The sequence below is a fragment of the Uloborus diversus genome, chromosome 5, assembly GCF_026930045.1.
Source record: "Uloborus diversus isolate 005 chromosome 5, Udiv.v.3.1, whole genome shotgun sequence".
In the NCBI taxonomy this organism is placed as follows: Eukaryota; Metazoa; Arthropoda; class Arachnida; order Araneae; family Uloboridae; genus Uloborus; species Uloborus diversus.
In genome coordinates this window covers 114,847,616-114,870,760 of record NC_072735.1, presented here as the reverse complement: position 1 = coordinate 114,870,760, position 23,145 = coordinate 114,847,616, and the positions used below count along the sequence as shown (strand labels likewise).

The 23,145-nt window shown below is 31.6% G+C and overlaps 1 protein-coding gene across 2 annotated transcripts; it reads right to left on the bottom strand.

Annotated features, from left to right (window-relative positions):
* Positions 1-4,779: 4,779 nt before the first annotated feature.
* Positions 4,780-22,271, bottom strand: LOC129222127 (centrosomal protein of 19 kDa-like). 2 transcript variants are annotated; one of them, XM_054856576.1, is made up of 3 exons: positions 22,209-22,271; positions 19,803-19,885; positions 4,780-5,595 (listed from the first exon to the last, which is right to left on the bottom strand). In XM_054856576.1, exon 3 carries the CDS (start codon positions 5,570-5,572, stop codon positions 5,081-5,083), a length of 492 nt encoding a protein of 163 aa, XP_054712551.1. In that variant the 5' UTR covers positions 5,573-5,595; positions 19,803-19,885; positions 22,209-22,271; the 3' UTR covers positions 4,780-5,080. The 2 variants fall into 2 exon arrangements, with proteins under 2 accessions (XP_054712551.1, XP_054712550.1); XM_054856575.1 differs by lacking the exon at positions 4,780-5,595 and adding an exon at positions 14,150-16,068.
* Positions 22,272-23,145: the final 874 nt, after the last annotated feature.

Below are 23,145 nucleotides of genomic sequence, written 5' to 3'. Positions count from 1 at the left end.
TTTTTCCATTAGCTAACGTTCCTGCCTTTAAAGCAGCAGGCCTTCCTTAAATAACCAAATATTATATATATATATATATATATATATATATATATATATATATATATATATATATATATATATATATTGAAATAGAAAGAAAACATGATTATTTTAAATAGCAATGGTTGGAGTTTCCTAATTGTTGATTTCCGTTCCTGGTTTTGCATATGTCTCACAGAAATTCAAAGTTGTAAAACAAATGTGACTTTCATTTTCTGGAATGATATCACAATTTTAAAATGATGAGATACAATTTTCGTGGCCGTCTTGAACTCTCGTCAAGAATTTCCTCCTGATCATAATTGGGAAATCGGTGATCTAATTCTTTGCCGCTAAATTTTTGACACCAGTTTGGAGAAAGGTATGTTTTTCCTTTGCACACGTAAACAAATTATAGGGAAAGAGGTATTTGCACTGCTTATAAAACAACAGGGATACCAAAATAAAATTACTCACTTAAAAATTTGACAAACGTGCCAAATTCCGAATAACCGAAATACACCAACAAAGGCAGAATCAAAAAGCAAAAATTGAAAATCATTTCAAAAGCCTTGCTTGTTTTAATTACTAACGCTTTATTTGTTAACAAATCGAAGAAAATTAAAATTTTGAATTATTGCGATTCTTCCCATCATTTTCAAACAATTAAATCACGTGAAAGGCTTTCTCGAGCAGACGATACTTTATTAATGGTTTATCTTTCACAATTTTGTATTATATGAGCTATTTTTATTCGAGCAAATAATGCCAAAAATCAGCCCCCCTCCTGGAGTGATTAACGCAAAAATTGAATCAGCGTCTGTTCCCGCGTAGGTTCATATTTAATCCAAATTTCATCCAAAACGTTCCATTCTTTTTTGAGATATATGGATGCCTCAGCAGCCAAACTCCACTTAAAAAAAAAAAAAAAAAAAAAAAAATCTCATTGCTGCTTTAATAGTGTTTAACCAATGCTTAGCATGTGAATTTATATTAAAGTTTTGGTTCAGTACATTTCTGACCATGTGATGGCAGAAAATGTAACACAAGGGCCTATGCACTCTTATGTATAACAATATCTTCTTCATAACTTTTCTCAACTTTTTGTTTTATGGAGTTAATTGGATTTGGCAAGTGAGGCATCCATATAGCACTCGCAATAAAGAAAAAAGAACCTGCGATTGCACCACCCCCTTTCGAGCTTTTGACGCCAAAATCAAATCAGCTCCTGTGCCCTCTAAGGTAACAATTCTGCAGAACCAGTTGCCCGGCGGCATATAAGCTACCTTTACTCCTGTTCGGTCATAGGAAAATTTCAGGTCCTCTCATTGGCTTATTGGAGTGTCAATCAAAGCTTCAAAGACGCCATTGTATTGTTGCTAGTCGTCTTTCGCACTGTGTTTCTTGTTTGTAATTACTACTATTTAACTTAATAATAAATACTTCCAGTGAATAATTTAATACATAATAATTTCTAATATAATTTTCTCTTGCGCAAATTTATTTCTAGCTAATTTCTATTGAATATGAGTTAGCATTCAAGAATAAGACCTTTAATTGAGAAGTGAGTCCATCTGGAAAAAGTTCCTTTTTGTTTTGGAAGACTTTAATTCTTTACAAAAAAAAAACTAATCCTTTACTTCAAAGATTATGTTTAAATGAATCAGCTATTCGGGCACTACTATTTGATAACGTCAGCTGAACAAAATATCATATCGTTATTGGTCAAAAGCTTTATAAAGCTCTCTAACAGGTTGTCCATTTTTTTATGTTAATCCGTTTTTTTTTGTCTATATTTTGTTTATCTTATCGTTCATTGGTTGGATTGCTTTATGTGTGTCCTCACTGGTTAAATTCATAATCCTGAGTTAAATTATAAATAGTCGATACGTACTCTTTATAAAATGCTAAAACAATTAAGATGTCTGTATTTAGAAAAGAAAGGCTTCCACCTTCATTAAATTAAATTTTTTTTAAATACTTTAAAAAATTTTCAATGAATGTATGATATTTAATGTATTTGAATGATTACATTCAAATTGTTTCAGAACTATTCATGAAATCACGATGGTCTTATCAACAGTACAGCAAAAAAATAAGGAAAACTTTTTTGCAAATTTTGCTGAAAATATTTAACAGCTGCAGTTCTCTTCATGGGCCAGCAGGGTTGGCAAAAACCCGGGTTTTTTTTAAAAAGCCCATGGACCCAGGGTTTTTTGGGTTTTTTTAAATAAAACCCAAAAAAACCCAACTAAAACTGGGTTTTTTAAAAGAAATGTGGGTTTTTTTGTCTTTTTTTAGGGAAAATGTAGGGTACTTGTAGCACATTGTAGCGTAAGTATATGAACAATGCACAAGAATTGTCTTGGGGTAAAAAAAGCTGGAAAACTAGTTAAAATTCAGCGTTTTCTGAAGAAGAGTATGAAAGACGACGAAACCCAAGAATGGTGAAGTTTCAGATTTTTTAGTTTCCATGATTACCAACAGTTAAGGCAAAATTACTTCTTGAGTGATAAAATCTATTGTTCGTTTTTAATTACTACTATTTTTTTTTTTGCATTTTACTTTATTGTATTTCATTTTTTTATGCAAAACTACTGTAGAACCTCAAGTAGTTTAAATCCCTATTTACTGAATTCCAGCTTAATCAAGACATTTCTTTGAATTTTATGTTGCCTGTTTTTCTATTTCTGTGTACAGATTAAGAAACATTAAACTTTTTTGTAAGATAATGAAAATACTGTACCTGTTCTGTTTTCTGTCGACCGTTTGTAAAATCTGTTTATTTCTAAAAAATATACCTTGTGTTTATTCGAGATTTGTGACGTGTTGGTTAGCAGAAAATAATTCACATGAAAGCCTTTTAACTAGATTAGTTTCCTCTGTACAATCTACAAATATTGAGAAAATCAGACGTGACAGGACTTGGTCAAGATAATTTGATTTATTTATTGACCAGTTAAAGAAAAAAGTTAAATATATTTATTTAAAATCTTTGAAGTATTTTTTTTTATGCCGTTAAGAGTTAAGAAATACTATTAAAGTTCAAAATTCATTTTTTATGTTCATTGTCTGTGGTGAAGAACAAATAAAATAGAAGTTTAAATTGTAAAAGTATTTAAATTAATTACTTTTTTAAAAAACTTTTCAAAAAATTTAAAAAACCCAAAAGTGGGCTAAATAATGGGTTTTTTAAAATGGGTTTTTTCAAAAAAAACCCATTGGGTCCAACCCAATTGGGTCCAATCCGGCCAACCCTGTGGGCCAGTCTAAAAAATTTCGCTGTATTTTTTATTACAATACATTAAAAGTCATATATTGATTTCAAAATTGTCTCAAAAATGGTTGAGTTTTCAAGTTTTAGAATTTTGTGAAACTTTTTTTCCCCCAAATGTATCTAAGTTAAATAGTAAATGAAACTGCATGAAATTCTCTTAAATTGTCTCATCAACTGTGTGTGATATTTTTTTTAATTAATAATAAATGAATTTAAGGTAACAAACGGTGCGATTTCTGAAAGTTTGACTTGAAATAACATATATATAATTTTACATTATGAAACATTGCTTTTTAATGTTATTTTCAATTATTTCATTCAAGAGTTTAAATTACCTACTCCTTTTTACATAACTTTAAAAATTATGAAGAATATTAAAAGATATAGAATTTGCTGTTTAATTAAAAAAAATTTACATTGAAAATTAGTTGACAAATGAGTTAAATTAAACTCCAATAGCTCCTTCTTCAAAAGCGCCATTTTTTGCTTAAAGATAATGCTATTTATTCGTTTAATTATATATTTTACAGATTTTTTTTTTTTTTTAAAGCAGAGCATTATTTTATTTTATGAGTTATAAAATTAAAAGTAGACAAGAAGGATATGTTTGCCAGACTCACTCAAAATTCAATTGGAAATCTTATTCTTGAATGCTAACTCATATTCAATAGAAATTAGCTAGAAAAAAATTGACACAAGAGAAAATTATATTAGAAATTATTATGTATTAAATTAGTCACTAGAAGTATTTATTATTAAGTTAAATGGTAATCATTTCTTTATAAGAAGAGCTGTTTAAATTGCATTAAATATCATTCAGAATATGAAAAATTGCAGAATTCGCTCTTTTCCATCTACAAAATAATTTACCACGAGAATTATTTTTAAAATAACTTCGATTTAAATCAAAACAATGTCGTAAAACATGCATTTTGCCCAAAGATGGCGCCACCTATTTTTATTTCAAAGCACGGTAGCTCAAAGGCAGCTTTCATTTGTTCTGCAAAGAATGAAATTGATTGGAAATAATAATGCTGTATTTGCCAGCAACATTCAATTAAAGATATCATTTGCAAATGCTTATTCGTATTTAGCAGATTACAAACAAGAAACACAGTGTGAAAGACGACTAGCAACAATACAATGGCGTCTTTGAAGCTTTGATTGACACTCGAATAAGCCAATGAGAGGACCTGAAATTTTCCTATGACCGAACAGGAGTAAAGGTAGCTTATATAATGCCCGGCGAACTGGCAGCGCTTGGCTGAAAGATTTGACCGGTCCTCTGAGATTTTTGCTCGTTTAAGTTAAAAAAATGTCCAAACTAAAATGAGGGGAGGGGGAGAACAAAGAAAACTATCTTCTCATATACGACATTTTCTGAGTGAGTTTTGTGATTGATTTTTGGTCCCGATCAACTCGGATTATCAGCACGAGATAACTACATTGATGTAATAAAATAAATGATTGTTGACTTAAAATAAAATATTTATTTTACACAAAAGATTTTCTCTCCTTAAAAACTAAAGGAAAGATACACGACTCAACCCTTCAAAAACTTGAGAGGAACTTGTCCCTTTATTTCTTCCTCATATTATATACATGAATTCTGGTGAATCAAATTGTTCATGTTTGGGGATTGCTACTTGGTAATTTCGATTGATTGATAGCTTAACCTCACGTATTTCTGCTTTAACCCTGGCTAATGGGCGGTAATTTACTGAATACCCCTTTTAGCTCAGGTGAAAATAAGTTTGAAAATGGGAATCTTTTTTCACATCATCAAAACTCGCTTTCTTCTTTTTCAGAGTCCCAAATAGAGGTCTCCATTCCAGTAACATGTGAAAAGTCCACTTCCACATCATACTCAAAATCTGGATCTCCAGGCTTTTTTCTATTCTTTTCAAAAGTCAAATCCATAATCTCTTTCTTCCTCTTCAATCTCATGTCATCAGCTTCATTTAAATCCTCCTCCGGATCGACTGAGAATTCTTTTTCCAGTTCTTGAAGACTTTCATCAAGATCTAAGCCACGCATATCATTCTGAATAAGTCGCAACATTTTTTCGACTTTGAAGTCGGGAACTTTACCAAGGTACTTCAAATGTCGCTCTTTTAACTCACCAGCAATAAGACTTACGGAACTATTCTTTTTCAAACCCCTAATGGGCATTATTCTCTTTCTGTATTTGCTGTTATCTTCATAAAGCAGAATTATGGCTGGTTGCTTAAATCGAACACCAATTTTTAGTGGTCTAAGATTACTAGCCTCCATAAGATGACAAATATGAACAGAGCCTGAAAAACAGAAATATGTAATGTAACAAAATCATAGAGAAAATAAAATACACGAAAAATCACATTAATTCCACTTAAGAATACACCAAAAAGCATTAAATTCATACATTCACTTGAGCCCGTTTGTCATGCAACCATCAATCTGATGACAATATAAGAGCAACAGTTTGAACTTACCTTTTAAACTTGTGGAAAATCAACGATCGTACAGTCACACCATTTCCTACAGTGAGAATTAAACTTTGTAAGTGTATTCGACACTATCGTTGTAGACACAGACTCGTGCAGTAACCATTAATCATAAATGTGATTGCTCCAAAACAAAAATGGCTGAAAGTGGTTTGCAGAGTCATTCAAATCTTAAAATAGAAAATCGCGGAATTTCACTAATAGGGGTAGGGAAGATGCTTTTAGTTGATTATGTTTTTCAACTCGAAGGAAATAAATATGTTTTAAAAGAATAATTCATCAGACTACTTAATAGGAACTGCTTCCTCTTGGTTTATTTTTATTCTGTTGTTTAAAATGATTTAGTAGCTTTTTATGGTACATTATCTTTTCAGGGTGAATTTTATGGTGCATCTACCTTTTCAAACTAAAAATTTAATGAAAATAAAAAGAAATTTATTTACTCTGTAATGAAACATAAAATATTGTTGAAACAAAAAAAAAAAAAAAGATTCTTGCGCAGGTTGCAGAAAGGTTATGAACCGGAAACAGCATATGTGCATTCTTTCGCTTGCAAGTAGGCTTTCGGTATTTACTTCCTAAACAGTGAACACTACAAAGCAGGCTGAACAAAAATATTAAGATATATATATATATATATATATATACATATATATATATATATATAAACAGAGTTTTGCAAATTGCGAGATTGAAACTCGCGGATTTCCGCTAACTATTAGAAAACTCACACACGTGTCATACGAACCCACCGTAAACTGATAGTAACCCACGAGTCCCCATTGGCGGCTAATCTAGCTTTAAATGAAAATTTGTATTCACAGTGAAAAAAAATTTCAGATTGTATTAGAATATGCAGTTGCTCTGCAAACCATGAAGATCAAACTGCAGGATTATTTTGAATGTGGAACACACGTTTTTGAGTGGTAATTAAATTGCACAATTTGAGCCATAATATTCACTGTAGTAAAAACTTATTCTGATGGACAAATATATTGATATATTCTGAATATAATTTTGTAAGTTTGTGAGATGACCTGTTTAATGCAGTCTTGGGTTTTGAACTGCCCTAAACTGGTTTAAGACAGGACAGGTGGTTTTAACTGTCCAAAAGAGTCCGCAAGTGTCTTAAACTGTCTAAAAGAATGCTAAAGCTAAATGGGTGTAGTCTAATCAATTTGAATTTACTGCAATATTCATAATGCATGAATATAAATATTAATAAGTTTTGATTAATGAGTATTTGATAATATATTTCTCTCCGAAATGTTCTTTTAAAAATATTTACATTAAAAAATTGCCAATAACTCTATTGCATAAAAAGTTCCTTATGTAACAGTGGGTAGAATTTTGAAAGGAAATTCACAACCCTACCAAGACAACTAATTTCAGTTCCATTTATAACTTAGAAGAATGTTATTAAATGCGTAATATTAGGTGCAAAAAAATAAATAAATAAATAAAATAAATGGTTTTTGCACAAAAGTTTTACATGATGTTTCAATGAAAATTCTTTTTTGAATCGTAGATTTAAGAACAATAAATTAATGACTAAATATATGCACTCATATTTTAAAACTGGTGCAATTTCTTTTTTTTTTATTCATATTTTTAATATAATATACATTCTGTATCTACAAAAAAAAAAGTCATTTATTGCATTTAAGTCAATTATTTCACTATATTTTGAACACTTTCTTTTGCACACATGCATTAATGTCGAAACATTTGGTTACTATTAGTGATTGCAATACTGGTGTACCAAATACTGGTATTTTGTGCAATTTTGATGGCAAATAAATGCTATTTTGGCTTAAAGAGCCAATTAAAATCAAAGCTCCTTTCCATTAATACAAAAATAAATCTATACAAAATCCTCATAAAACCGATCATTTTATACGGTAGTGAGACATGGGCAATTAATAAAACAGAGGAAAACAGACTTCTCATTTTTGAAAGAAAGATTCTTCGGTCAATTTTTGGAGCAGTAAAAGAAAATGATGCTTGGAGAAGTTTATATAACTTTCAAGTATACCATAAATACAGACAACCCAGCATCTTAAGAGTAATTAAAGCTAATAGAATCAGATGGCTGGGGCACATATTTAGGTGTGCAGATCTGGACCCAGTTAAAAAGCTTACTTTTTCGAAGATTGAGGGTACAAGGAGAAGGGGAAGACCAGCAACAAGGTGGCTGGATAGTGTTGAGAAGGACCTAAAAATTTTGGGAGTGAACAGGTGGAGAAACCTGGTAACGTGTCGTACCGCCTGGAGGAAGCAGACGGAGAAAGCCTTGGCCTGCACCAGGCTGTTGTGCTGATGAAGAAGAAGATATATGCACTCATATTTTAAAACTAGTGCAATTTCTTTTTTTTATTCATATTTTTAATATAATATACATTCTGTATCTACAAAAAAAAGTCATTTATTGCATTTAAGTCAATTATTTCACTATATTTTGAACGCTTTCTTTTGCACACATGCATAAATGTCGAAACATTTGGTTACTATTAGTGATTGCAATACTGGTGTACCGAATACTGGCATTTCGTGCAATTTTGTAATACCGGTATTTGCTGAGGTTAAATACCGGTATTTTCGGTATTAACTGAAAATAATAAATATTTTTAATTAAATAATTTTCAATTTAACTTATTTCATATCGACTTATATTTTAAATGTACATATCTTTTTCTTTGATACAGAACCAAAATCAATGTATTGATGTAAAAATTTGGCTTCAAAAGCACGAACCAATAGAATATCATTAAACATAGAGAAAAGATTGCAAAATGATATGGTCACTTCTAGATAGTGAAATGAGTAGCATTTTCGTGCGCTTTTGTGAGTCATGATTTTATTTTTTCCATTTCCCTGATCACTCACTTTCCCTTTTGTGAAAGTCAATTTCGAGAGTATTTTGAATGCATTTGTCCAACCATCTTTTGCAGTAATATTTTATGATTTTGAAAAAATATTTTTGTCTCAACTCTACTAAATTTTGACTAAAACGTTTTCTTGTTAGCATAACATATGGCAATTTCTTGTCACCAGGTTATTCGTTTGTTGTCTTGTCTCGCTATTTGGCTTTATACTTGGCAAGATAATATTTAGAAATTATCTAATGCCTTGAACATTTGCATAGAGGTAAAGCATAATCAATTGAAACATATTTTCAAACATTTACATAATTTTAATTGTAAAGAACTTTGAAAAGAAAGCAAAAACGAATAAGAGAAAATAACAAGATAAAATTTAGTCAAGTTTATTGTACGAGGGCTGTTCAATAAGTAATAAGACTGAATTTATCAAAAAAATACAGAAAAGCTTTAATTGTCATAATTTACATGGCTTTTTTAAAAATAATTTCAGCGGGAATAAATGCATTTATTTTAACGTTCTGTCGACTTCTTAAAAACTTGTGAACTTTAAGTTTGCGAGAGCTTTTCCAAAGCTGTCTCTGTAGAGTTTAGACATGCTTTGTTGCTTTCAAAATGTTTGCCTCATAAGCATGGGTGGATTTATGGGGGTCAGAGGGAGGCAATGCCCCCCCCCCCAGTTTTGGGAGGACTTTATGTAATAACAACACATCTTCCAAAAATTTTAAAAAAAATCATTATTTTTTCGTTTTTGAATAGTTTAGAGCATGGGTGGATTTATAGGGGGGGGGGCAAAGGGGACAATGCTCCCCAGTTTTGGGAGGAGTTTATATAGTAACAACTTATCTTCCAAAATCTTATAACAAAAAAAATCATGATTTTTTTCTTTTTTGAATAGGAAATTAAAGTTTATTTTTTCTTTTAAACTTAAAATAGCCGTTTCTTACAAAGTTTGAACAATACTGTACAAGTGTATAATCTACTACTCAATTTACGAGGCTGGAAAATGCAAATTATTCATAGGTTCTAAAATCTCTGAAAAGAATTGGTGCAGTATAGATATATTACAAGGGCTCTTGAACCAAAAACCCAATCTAACCAACCAAACCTTGAAAATTATTAGACAAGTCTTTGAAACTCCTAAGCAAAGTGTGCTTCAATTTTATTTCTTATCAAGTGTATAAATTAAGAATTGTTCAAATGGGTAGTATGTTACTCTCTTGATACCTATTCTCTAAATCTGTGCACTATTTCTTTTAAAGTATTAACTTGCATCACAAAGCACTTTTAAAGCGTAAAACTTAAAAAAAAAATTATTTGCCTATTATTTTCAATTAACCCTTATAAGACTTCAAAATGCAGAGTTTTATATCCTTTTTAGATAATTTCCTCCGGGGGAGTAACCCCCTGGCCCCCTAAAACTAGAGATATTCTACATCCCACTTAAAAGGGAGCACTGCGTTACTCTCTTAATAGCAGCCCCCTCTCTTTTAAGGTCAATTTAAAAAGGACAGCATGATTACACACAGTAATGAAAACAACACATAAAAGAGTAAAGAATGGCCTTAAGCATCACAGAAAACAGACAAAAACATGGGAGGGGGGGAGGGCAATTAGAAATGTTGCTCAAAAAAAAAATCCTGCCCCCCCCCCCCCCACAAAAAAAAAACTCAGTCCTAAATCCGCCTATGCTCATAAGGGTTTGTTAAGTTGAGTTAGACAGCTAGAAATCACTGATGTTAATAATTCTGTATTTCCTCTTGATGATAATAGCAGCAGTGTTAATCATTGTCTCTGTCTCTGTGATGGACGTTGAAGGTTGTCTTCCTCGTCCTCACGTTCAATTCAATATCACCCATATTTTGCCTACCATCCTTAAAAGCTTTATGCCAACAGAAAGTACCAACTCCAAACATTGTTTCATTGTTGAAATCTTCAAGCATCATATCAAAGTTCTCCAATGCTGATTTTTGCAGACGAAAACAAACTTTAATCGCATAACTTTGTTCCAACGAAGTTTCCATTTTGACAACTGGATGCGTCTTGTAGGCGCCTGTCAACAGGTTTCAATTCAATCACATGATACACAGAAACATGAGTCTGCAAGGGCCAAATATCGGCAGCTTTTGTTAATACAGACAACATACATTTTTCATGCCACAGAAATTACGCTCAGATGAGTAGTTTTGCGGCAGTAAAATTAGTCTTATTACTTATTGAACAGCCTACGTAAATTTCAAACCAAAGGGCTAACAAAAAGCAAGCACAAACCTCTCCTGCTCAAGATAAATGATGTTAATATTGAAAAAGTATCGTTTCTAGGGAAGAATTTGCAACTAGCTATAAAATAATACACACAATACAAAAGAAACACACACACAAAAAAAATTTATCCAAAAATAACACCCAAGAGACCAAGTTATTTGAAGATGAATTATTTTCAGCTGTAGAAAAGTTGAGCACTCAAATGAGTTGCAGGCTTAGGGACAGTTCAATTTATGCATTATGTTTTTCACTATTATTGATTTTTACTTTCTTCTATATCTAATATATAGAAGAAAGTATTGGATTCGTGCAAATTTTCGAATTTCGAATTTTGACGGATTCGAACGTTTTGAGGTGTGCCGAGTCCATTTCGACCATTTTTGGAAAATGTCTGTCTGTCTGTGTGTGTGTGTGTGTGTGTATGTATGTATGTGTGTCACATCTGTGTGTGACCAGTTTTTTGTGGCCGCTCTACAACAAAAACTACCGCATGAAATCGAACGAAATTTAGTACACATATGTGCCCCTATGTGAACTTGTGCCCATTAGTTTTTGGCGCGAATTCCTCCAAGGGGGGTGGAGCAATGGGACGTTTTTCGAGTTACGCGTGCTTGCTATTCCTCAGGAAGTAACTGGCGGAATCAAACAAAATTTGGTCCATATGTTGGTATTAACAGGAACAGGTGCTGATTCAATTTTGGTGTCAATAACTCAAACGGGGGTTGAGCTATAGAACGTTTTTTGTCGTCAATTGTGACTGCTGTATCTCAAGAAATAATGAACGGAATGAAAGAAAAATTTATCGGCAAGTAACCCTTAGTGGGTATAAGAACTGATTTTATTTTTGTGTCAACAGCTAAAAAGGGGGTAGCGCAATCACCCGTTCTTTTTTTCCATTTTGAGTACCCTATCTCAAGAAGTAATGCTACGTTCTGGTTGAAATTTGGAATATATGTGAATCCATATGTAAACAGGCTTTGGTTCGATTTTGACGCCGATCGCTCCAAGAGGTGTTGATTTTTTTTTTTTTTTTTTTTGCGAATAAAAATATTTTTATTAATGCAACAATAAGAAAGATAAATCGTAATAGATTGTCGTCTGCGTATTTCTCGTGATTTTAATTGTATGGAAATGATAGGAAATATTATCTCAATGATTTAAAATTTTTAACTGTTGCCATCTTATGTTTGTTAATAAATAAAATATTTGTAATTAATTCAAGTTAAGCTTTTAAAGTAACTTTCAATTTTCGCTCTTTGTTTTGTTTTTACAATAATTCAGACATTGGGATGGTCGTCAAGTTTTTGCATGTGTAATTTTGTTTTTGTTAGGAATATTGCTTCCTCGTCAAGCATGGGGAGGGATCAGAAAAAGAAAAAATATAGAAGAAAGTTTCGTGATGGCCACAACATACTAGTTTATTCATGACATTTGTTCCTTCATTTTATATTTGTTCACAATACCTTTTCATAATTAATGCAATTTTTGTACAAAATTATGAAATGTGGCAATAAGACAATATGTTTTCAAGCATTTTAAAAGAATTTTCAAATACCGGTATTATGTTTAAAAAATACCGAATACTGGTATTGAATTTTTGGTCCGATATTGAGATCCTTAGTTACTATTATGAAAAAAAAAAATCCTCATGCGTACAAATTGATATTTTTCATGAACAATTAAACTTCTAGGAAACTAGATTAGAATCAGCTGTCTAAATAAATTGCATATATATCTACACTTGAATGTTCACATTGAATAAATATTCAATACAAAACAGAACTTTGACAATTTTTTTTCTGTTTTTGACACTTTCTCCCCAAAATACAGTTTCTTTAAAAATGCAGTTTTGGACACTTTTGGACACAAGAGTTTTAACAGGATGGTAAAAACCATGGTTTTTATTGTAGTGCAAAACTTTTAGTCCTAAGGTGTGCATTATGACAGTCCTTTAAAGTACATTAATTATTTAACTGGCAAAACTGAGAGCTTGAAAGGTCTAAACATATAAAAATTAAATTTAGTCTCTTGCAAAACTATAAGTAACTTAACTTGATTTTTCAAAAAATGCAAACAATTAAATGATTTTTTTTACAAAACTAAACAATATTTTACTTTTCAAACATGCTTTTAAGATAGCTTTGTTATGTATTTTTTATTTTTCAAATTAAAATGTTTACAACTAATTCTTATACAGTTAAAAGCTCAAACTTTTATTACATACATATGATTTTTATTAAAACTATTCAGGACCCAATATAGGTTGATTTTACTACCGCTTTTTGGTACTTTCACAAAAATCAAGTTATAAAATCAGCAGCTTCACAAAACTAACTTTGAAAATCGACACATTCAAGAAACAATATTAAAAAAACCTAAGTTTCACAAAAACCTGTGTTTTAAAATAGAAAACACGTTTTTCTGTTTAAAACAGAGTTTACTCATAAAATAAAATGCTAAGATGATTTATATGAACAATCGCTTAGGTAACAACTTTTTCATAGTATTTAACTCAAGTTTCACTGTTTTTCGCCAAATTGCTTTTAAGCAATCTTTTAGCATCAGTTTGAGGGGGTGGTGATTTCCTGAATTGTACACAGTACAAAGCTTATTGAGCTGAGATGCAGAGATATTTTCCCTACCTCTTAGGTCCCCCCCCCCCCCAAAAAAAAAAACGTTCGAAATATTAGTTAATGACATTTGCACTTTTCAAATTAATGTTTAAGTTGCTATAATTTTCTGAGACAAAAATTAGAATGTGCCTTTAAAAGATCACAAAATCAATGCTGATTTAAAAAAAAAAAAGAATACTTTTACAAAAATAGGTAGTGAGAAAACATTCCTGGATTTGCCCCTGCTATTAATTTTGTAAAAAATAGGAAAATAGGTTGATTTATGGTCTAAGTCCTTTTCCAAAGTCACATATTTCCACAAAATTTTGAAAACTCATACCAGGAAAATCTGGATAGAGCCTTGGTAATGCAGGTACAAATGTTACTTGTATATATAAATAGTGTTTCTCAAACTAAAGCATGTATAAGAGCTTCTGCATGTTAGAAAATTTTAAGGCATACTTTTTATACTAAACAGACAGGATGTTTTTCAATATGAAGGGAAAAAAATGCAAACTGTAAGAAAATAATAAAAATGAAAATAATGAAAATAAAATAAAATATTAATAATAATTTTCACAAAATTTTAAAAAAGACATGACTCAGACATCTCAAACAGAATGTAATTTAATAATTCACCCATATATTTGTTTGTATACAAGTATGACTAATACAGCAAAATTCAAATGCACACATCTAGTTTCAGTGAAACAAAGTAAATCAACACATTAAGTCAATAAATCCAGAATTAATCCAAATTATGAGTATATTTTGAAATGTTGAATAGTCACAACTATCTTGAATACCAATCATTTCCCTAAGGGATAAATAATTTTATCTACAAAATAGAAATTAAAGTCTTGAATCTATTAAATAAAGCCTACACCAAATGATATTGAATAATTAACAAACCAAATGAAGAAAAGAGAATGTAATTATAAGAATAACTTTCATAAACAAATAAATAAATAAATAGTAGGAAACAAACACACCAAAAAAGCTTCTACTCTCATCATCTTTTGGACAAAAATACAGTTAACATACACAATTTTAAAAGCACTGTCATAACATTTCAACAATATTCCGGGAAAGTTTCAAACGATTCAAATAAAAGAACTTATGACTATTTCACATAGTTTTTTCACATATATGATGTAAATTTTATGTAATCAAAAACAAAAAATGTGTAAAGAGTTTGCTATCATTGAAAGAAGCATTATACAGCACACATTTAAAGTAATGTGTAAAGTAAAATAAAAGAAAACAAGCCTTCAGTTCCTTTTTCCCATGATCATTTATATTATTATGACTCTAAAAAATAACATAGGAATTTTATTTCCAATCATAAATTAAAACTTAGAAAACTTAATAATAATAAGAGCCTTATGAAGCTTTTAAAAATTAAGAAAACTTAACAACAATTACCCTTTCGCACTGACAAAACATTGCTGCTTTGTTGCTGAATGAGGTTGGAAAGTCACTCAAGGAGAGAGACTTTCTTAATGCACGAAGTAGGATCACAGCAATTGCACTGAAAAAAGGCAGCTCTATTTCCTCAGTGCAAACAGGGTATTAAGAAGCTTTGTCTCTCAAAAGAACTAATCAGCAGTGTAAAGCTCAAGAAGCTTTCTTTTTCAGGAGGACAGCTTTATTTCTTAATTCAGAAAGCGCATCATTCTCCGGAAGAACTAATTCATCTGGTAAAAACTTTTTACCAACCTCATACATATTAAGATTACTGTCCAAAAGTCTATCTAAATTCCACACAGACATATACCTACTTTTTCCTTGATGAGCATAAACGTGCATGTTTGTAGAAAAATCTAAATAGGGTTTCAGAAATTGACCTTCTTTCACATGACATAACTTAATGTTTGCACCAACCTTAGTTTTAATTCCTGGGACGGAGGTTAAATCAAGATCTTCTGCCACAGGGAAACATAATCCAGTTATAACAGCCCAATGGGCAGAAAGTCCATTATTTAAGCATGGGAAATGATTTTTATCGGCATCGTAAGGTATTAACACAGGCCATCCATCGCAAAGATGATTTAGGAGTACACTTTTTTGACTATGCAGATCACTTAATACTTCAGCATCACAGTTTAGTAAATCTTCAGCTAAAACTGCAACATTGTAAGCAGAAAATAATTCCCCACCTTTACTGAATCCCCGAATGAGGGCAGACATATAAATTGTGTCTGGATCCACATTCTTTATCAACTGACTGGCCATTGACAAAGCAACAACACCACAAGTCCGTCCACTCTGCAAGACATAGTTAACTGGTTTATTAAATGCGAGAATTTGGCCAGAATTGTTGGAAGGAATATTTTCTTGGAATCTAAGCAGATTATGTGAATGGATGCTGTTGACTTCGGTGTTAGGGACAAAACCTTTGTCGATGTTTGAAAGCGACATACATGATGAAGCAGATGGCGGTAGTGGTGGCGGTGGAGGAGGAGGAGGACTTTGTGCTCTCAGTGGTGGATTCTGCATTTCAAAGTTTCTTTGGTTGTTAGAAGTAGCTATAATTAAAAATGCAAAGTCATTGAAATGAAAGAAGGCCAATTTAACAAATTGTACATTTGTTTCACTGTCAAAACAACAACTTTTAAGGTTACATGACTTTAAAGTAAACAGCAAAGCATTACCATTTTAAGCATTATTTAATTGGAAGAAGCAATAAAAATGTCTTATATATTGAAACTTGGGTTTTCAATCCCGAAATCCTAATTCTGAATTCTGCGGGATCCCAAATGATATTTAGCAGGATTAATCCCACGGGATTGAGAGCAAAGTCCTGCGGGATTTTGAATTCCGCAAATTTTTTCATGCAAACATTTTTCAACCTTTGCCGCTCATAAAACGACTATTTTCACAAGCATCATCTGAAGTTTGAATTACCTTCCACATATTTCTGCAAGAAGAGCAAGAAAAACTTTGTATCATGTGATGTGGGTTGAATTTACCATTTAGGAAACACTTATAAAAACAGTATATTTTTCTGAGGGCGAATTGGTTTTCTCATTCGAGGTTTCAGTTTTCATTCGTTCAGTAATTGAGAAAATGCTTAAAAATTAAAAACATTTTTGAAAACCATCTCTAAAGTTTAAAATTCAGAAAATTATGCTTCGGAAATAAAATAAAGAAAATATCACCATATATAGAGAAAGGAACCACAACACGCGTTTTCATCAAGAGCATTATTTTTTGAGCTAAAATACTTTCCCATTACATACGAGCAATGCTTTGTTAAGGTGTATTGGACTTTTTTTGGGCACACTTTTGCGTACCAAACGATATTATTAATTGGGACCGACTTCATAGTTCTCTACAATTGATGTAAGGAAATCGAGGAAACTACTAATTCAAGCAACAAAAGCAGTCCTTCTCAAAATGCACAATCTTTTCTGTTTGACAATAAAAATTTAATACTTAGAAGAATAAAGTCAATCCCCCGGGATCCTGCAAGATTGGCTCCTTACAATCAAGAAACCCCGGGACTGAATTTAGGGATTGGAAACCCTAATTGAAACAGTAGTAAAAATTCTCCATTAAAATGAATTTTATTCCTTGCAAAAGGCAGAACAATTTTGAAGTTAGTTTTTTATAAAAAATTAGAAGCTAAAAAGCCATTCAAGTGCAAAATGTAATACTTAAGAACATATTACATAATGTTCATTGAGTATTTTTTTTCAGTCAAACCCCTCTGAAACCCTTCTTGATTTCAGTACTAAAATTAATATAATTTACAAATTACTTAATTACAAGGTTCCAACCCTACAATTTTGCTAATTCCAAATTCAAGCCTCACAAGGTGGTTCCGGGACTACACAGTTAATTGATAAGACGCTTTCCTTTTATGGAAAATTTACATTTTATTGCTTAATAATTATGGGTTGATGTAAAAATCTTTCTTCACAGAAAAAATCCTAGAAAAAAACAATTGTGTTTTTTACAAATCACTCCCAAAGTAAAGTAGCAAAGATATCAGTAGAAATTGAATTTCTACAATACAATGAGCAAATTGTTTTATAGAAATTCAGTTCCTACAAAACACAAAAGAGATTTGTGATAGGAAAGGAACTACAACAGCATGTTCTGACAAGATAATTGAAAACAATTTGTTTATAAAATGAAAAAAAAAAGGTGTGCTACAAGACTAATTGAATTCATTAAAAAACATTTTTCTTGCTATTTTGATCCAAAGACAGCTGGCAGAGAAAAAAAGGCTGGGGATTTTTTTTGTAAAAAGAAATATATTGGGACAATGAAGTTCCTGCGTTCTAAATCATTAGCATAGTATTTAAGGACAGAAACAAAGTAACTGAATGGCTTACGTGTATTTTTACTCATTTTTGACTTTTTTTTAAGTATATTAAAATTTATAATTCATTAATTTGCTGTATGCTTTGCAAAAGAGTCCACATTTAAAATTCAGGCAGATAAAAGTACTCTTGCATGGCAGCTCTCTAGGAAAAAATGTTGTTCTTCTTATTTTTTCTTTCTAATGGAGTGCGGTAGAGGCAGTGCCTTTTGCAGACATAATGCAATCCCACAGCATAGCAACCACTCTTTTACGCGGCACACTATCGGTGGAATTCTATTACCACGAGCATTTCAACGTCCAGTTTCCCCACTAGATAGAGGCACCTGGGCTCTGTTTGATACGAAACAGCGTTAAGAATTTAATTTTGCCAAGAGATACTCCATGCCAAAAGAGTACTCGAGAGATCTTTTGCATGCAGCATAATCATACGACATGGACGCTGTCGATTTTCTACATTTAGAAAATACACCGACGAGAGCCAGGATCAAACGTGCGCCTTTGGGCATACGAGACCAGCGTCTAACCACTACACCACTCTGTCGGCATATTGTTCTTATTCAATTCTAGAAAGCATCCTATGAAACCAATAATGTTGAATAGAACTGAGCTTATGGATAATTCAAAATAAGTTTTGTATAACAGTACTTTTCATTACAGTTTTTTTGCATCTTATTAAAGTAATGTTTAATTTTGTAAAGAGGAAAAGTAAGGTGCTTTTTACTAAACTAAATAAAGAAATATTTGTAGAGGCAATCCTTTGCTTTTTGTGGCATTATTACATTCAGTTAATACTTGAATGGCTCCTCTGGCACTTTCAGGGCAGCAAAATTTATGAAGAGTCATTGGGATTTATTAAGAAATAAATTAAAATATCCAGATTCATACAATAAACGAACTCTGATAGTCTTCTTCCAAAAGAATTCAGATATTCATTCTAAAATAGGTCAAATTTTCTCATTTATAAGATTAAAAGCCTGTAGATAAGTTCTTTTAAAATCCAATGGTGTTTTTGTGATGAGTGGATAACTTTTAAAAGAGCTAATTTAAAGTGAAATTTTTGAAAATGGGACGCATGTAATGATGTTGGGAAAAGTAACCTTGCTAAATCCTTTACACCTGAGAAACGATTATCAGCTACTTCAAATATTTCTCTACTTAGCATAAGAATATGTGGTGAACCCATAATTACGAAATTTAAAATCAACCAAAAATATGAACTCCAACTTCAATCACTAAATTAATCTTAAGTCATAAGCAACAAAGCATTTTAAAACTGTGCCAAGTTGTAAGTCATCATTGCATTTAATATCAGTGAGGGTTTACAAAAACACAACTCAATTTGATATTAGATATCAAAGAGCATGTTATTATCAGAAACAATGCAAGGTATATGTTAGAAAAAATTGACAAAGAGGCTTTATATATATATAGGCACTATATTCTAATCATACTGAGTTTCATTATCCTCTTTAAGGCTTATCCAATTTAAAAGTTGCCCAATTTTTGTAGATTTTTTGTAAATCCAACAAATAACTGTGATCACTGAAGTATAATATGCACAAGATCAAGATGAAAATTAAAAATTATAGTTTAGAGCAGGGGTCTCCAATCTTTTTTAATGAAGAGCCACATTGTAAGTTTTGGGAGAATAGGCGGGCCAACAATCAAAAGACATTTCAATTCAATCGTTAAGTTAGCACTAGCCCCCCCCTCCCCCCTCAACTCACGACCCTTTTTTGAACTAGAGCAATTGGACAATTTTTGTAACATTTAAAAAAAATTGCATCTGATATCATCTTTATATGACATAGTATGATTTTAGGGGGTTCAATTTTAAATTCAGAAAAACTTTTTCCCCCCATAACAATGCTCTTCCCCTATTGGAAGTGATTATAAGTGCCAAAACATAAATGCTAGAATGATGCTTACCCAAATGACTAGTGGTTGTTCCTTTCTATGACAATGACAAACCTTCTTCCTATGGAATACTCAGAGCAGTTTCTTCATCTCTTCTGTAGAAAGTGAAAAGAAATAAGTATAAGAAGTTCCCTTTAGTGATTTTTTAAACTATTATGTTATGAAGAACTAATTTTAGCTAGGAATCTACTATGCTCTTCAGTAGTATTATTTTAATTCACTGTTGATTTCTACTCAAAACTGCAGTCCAAGTTACAAATTCAAGCAAAGAGATAACTTTCATTGTTTAAACAATTAGTGAGGGTTTTTACTTATTAAAGCACTGCTATTTTTATTTATGACTAGCAGTACCCACACAGCTTTGATTGTAGTAGAAAATTAAACAATCATTTGGTTTGCATGTATTAGTTAACGTCTACTATGCTTTGGGTATCATTATTTTTTTCAAGATCTCTTCATATTTTTGGCAGATTAGACAGTCATACATAAAATTGATTAGATGATTAAAAAAAGTATTTTAAACAGAAAGGAACAACTTTGTTTTCATTAGAGCTCTAAGGGAGGGGTCTAGACCCAGAGACCACACCCTTTCCTACGCGATAGGCAAGTGATGGCAGGGTTTAAGCCTAGCTTAAAAATTCTTTACCAAAAAAGCTAAAATTAGAGAAAAGTCTTTAGCAACATGCTAAAATTCAACCTTGACATCTTTGAAGTAAGAAATGCACAACAGGTAATATTTCTTAAAAACTTGAAATTAAAAACTCAGAATTGTTTTTAGTATTGAATGAGCAAAATTTTTTTAAACAACCCCTAAAAATTGGGGGACATAATGCTTGTTAAGACAAAATATTGTTGAACCTAATAGCAATTTATACATGTTAGCTAAGATTTATAAATACGATTAAGTTCAATATCGCCATGCTTGCTTCCTCTCTCGGGGTTTGTGCATCTTTTTTCCCCCTTTGTTTTTTTATTATATTGGAGCAAAAAAGTAAAAATGACTTGTTCCATTTTTGCAATTTGGATAGTATTTTCGCATTTTGCAAAAAGTGTGACCATAGCTGAAGCCCTGAATGATGGTCTACTTAACATTTTAGCAGGATGGAAAGCAGCAGGAAAAGCAATAAGTTTTCCAAATCAGTAAGCAAAGGGGCAGAGAAAATTGTAAATGGTAGGATTTTTCCTTCGTTCAGCTGCAATTAAAACTTGATTGGAGACATTCAAAAGCATTTTAGCAAAGAAAAACAACACAATTTTTAACGTTTAAGGACAAACTCAACATTTTGAAGTTGCACGAGACAGTTCAAAGAAATATGGCTGCATAATGAAAATTCTCTTATCCATTGGACAGTCAAATGATAAAGAATCTTGACAAAAGTGAAGAAACAATGAGATTCAACGCAAATTTTAAACGTGAGTGAAGATTCACTTTTTTCTATTAACTTAAAATAAAGCATTATTTATGGTATACAGATGTGGACGTGATAGAGTGAGTGATGTGTCCATGAGGGGTTTGATTCACAGACCTTTGCGATTATAACTCAGTGCTATAAGATTGAGCCAAAAGGATTTTAAAGCTCCAGGGCAAAACTGGATTGCGTGTTCTCTGAGTGTATGCCACACATTTATATGATGAATGAAGAACATAGTGAATGACGTTAATTTTCAAAAACTTTATTCAACTAAACGGCGCACATTGTAAAATTTATCATATGAATTAAGGCAGTGGGAAGCAAAGGAATGTAAGTGGACATTTTCAAATAATGAGTAAAACACATTTAAAGACAAGGTCCTAGGTAGTCTTTCATTGAAATTTGTTTCTAAATCATGCTGCATAGCAGAACCTATCAGGGCTACTAGTACTATCTCTTACCCCAAGGCATAGGAGAGGTTCATCTACCATTTGTACTGGTTATCTCCCAATTTTTAATTTTGCCAATTACATCCCCTTTGCTTCTCACTGATTCAGTTGTCAGAGCTTAGTAAGTATGCCAAAGGCATTATATTCTTGTCTCCTTTACCTCAGTGAAATGAAATTATTATACAGTTTTCCATAACAAGTATTGTTGTAGAACATATTCTAGTCTTTTAAAAGCTATCAACTTACGAAGTGTGATACATGAGTGCTAATCTGCTAATATTAGCATGCTAATAATATAGTACAATGAAATATTACTTTTTTTCTTTTCCTATTGAAATTAAAAACTCAGTCTGATCATTTAGTATCGAGCAAACAATAAAAGCTTTGACAAAGAAAGAAAAAAAAAGTGAAGAACCTTTAATGTCTAATAAAAACAGGAGTTAACCAAATGTTTTGCCTTTTGTGAAATTTAAATAAATATAAACTTACTTTACCCTTTTTAGCACAAAACTTGGGGAAAAAACCGTATAATTGAGAAAATAAAACAATCTGCTTACCAAAATTTACAATCCCTACTGGCTCATAGCAACAGATTAACAACTTCTAAATCTAGTTTTGTTGACTTCGAAGTGTCTAATGCGCCGGCAGTTTATTTGTAGTTGATATATTCTAATCCTAAACGGCATTTGAGAACGAAGAAATCTCATTGGTTCAACTTACAAATGATGTTGAATAGCATTTCCTAATGTTCCGCACCAGGTAGCGCTACTATATAGCTTTCGCTTTTTAGCCTGGTTTCTAGTGAAAGTGAAAAAAATAAATACATAAATAAATAAATAAGTAAAAATAGATACGTAAAGAAGAAGAGAAATGTTCCCTGTGAATTGAAATTAGAATTGCAAATTTTGAAAATTCTTATTTGAGGTCATTCGCAACTCCAGCGAACTATAGGGGGCACTGCAGCCACTGTCTAATGGCGGAAGAAAAAGGTAAAACAAACGCACGCCGTAGCGTAGAAAATTCTCATAAGTCTAGTAAATTTTGTTCGTATGCACGATTTTTTCGCTTTATTCTTTTTAAATTAATTTTCAAAGTGTTGTGGATATTCGGGCCCACGTAAAAAAAAAGAGAATTCAAGAAGCATTACTAAATGTCAAAAATTAATGCAAATTACGTAGTTCGTAGTTCAAAGCAACCTTTTCCACGATGCTGAATTCGATGTTTATCAAATCTTGATAAAACTAAATAATAATTGTGGCCTGACAAGAATAACAATTAATGCTAGATAATTTGATTATATGACATTACGAATTATTATCAAAAGAAGATGATACTACTTTGCCTTGCTTGGATAGCGCTAATTGTTTTGCATTTGTAGTTGAGTTATTTTTCTCAAATTGCCCAATCAGTCAATTTAAAAATTTTCTGTTTCGAATGTTTCTAATTTCTGAGTTATGATTTAATTATGTCATGCTATGCAAATCACCAACAAAA

What these genes read in the sequence shown, in the direction of transcription:
- LOC129222127 (XM_054856575.1), bottom strand. Translation starts at nt 16,039, where the DNA reads ATGCAGAATCCACCACTGAGAGCACAAAGTCCTCCTCCTCCTCCACCG.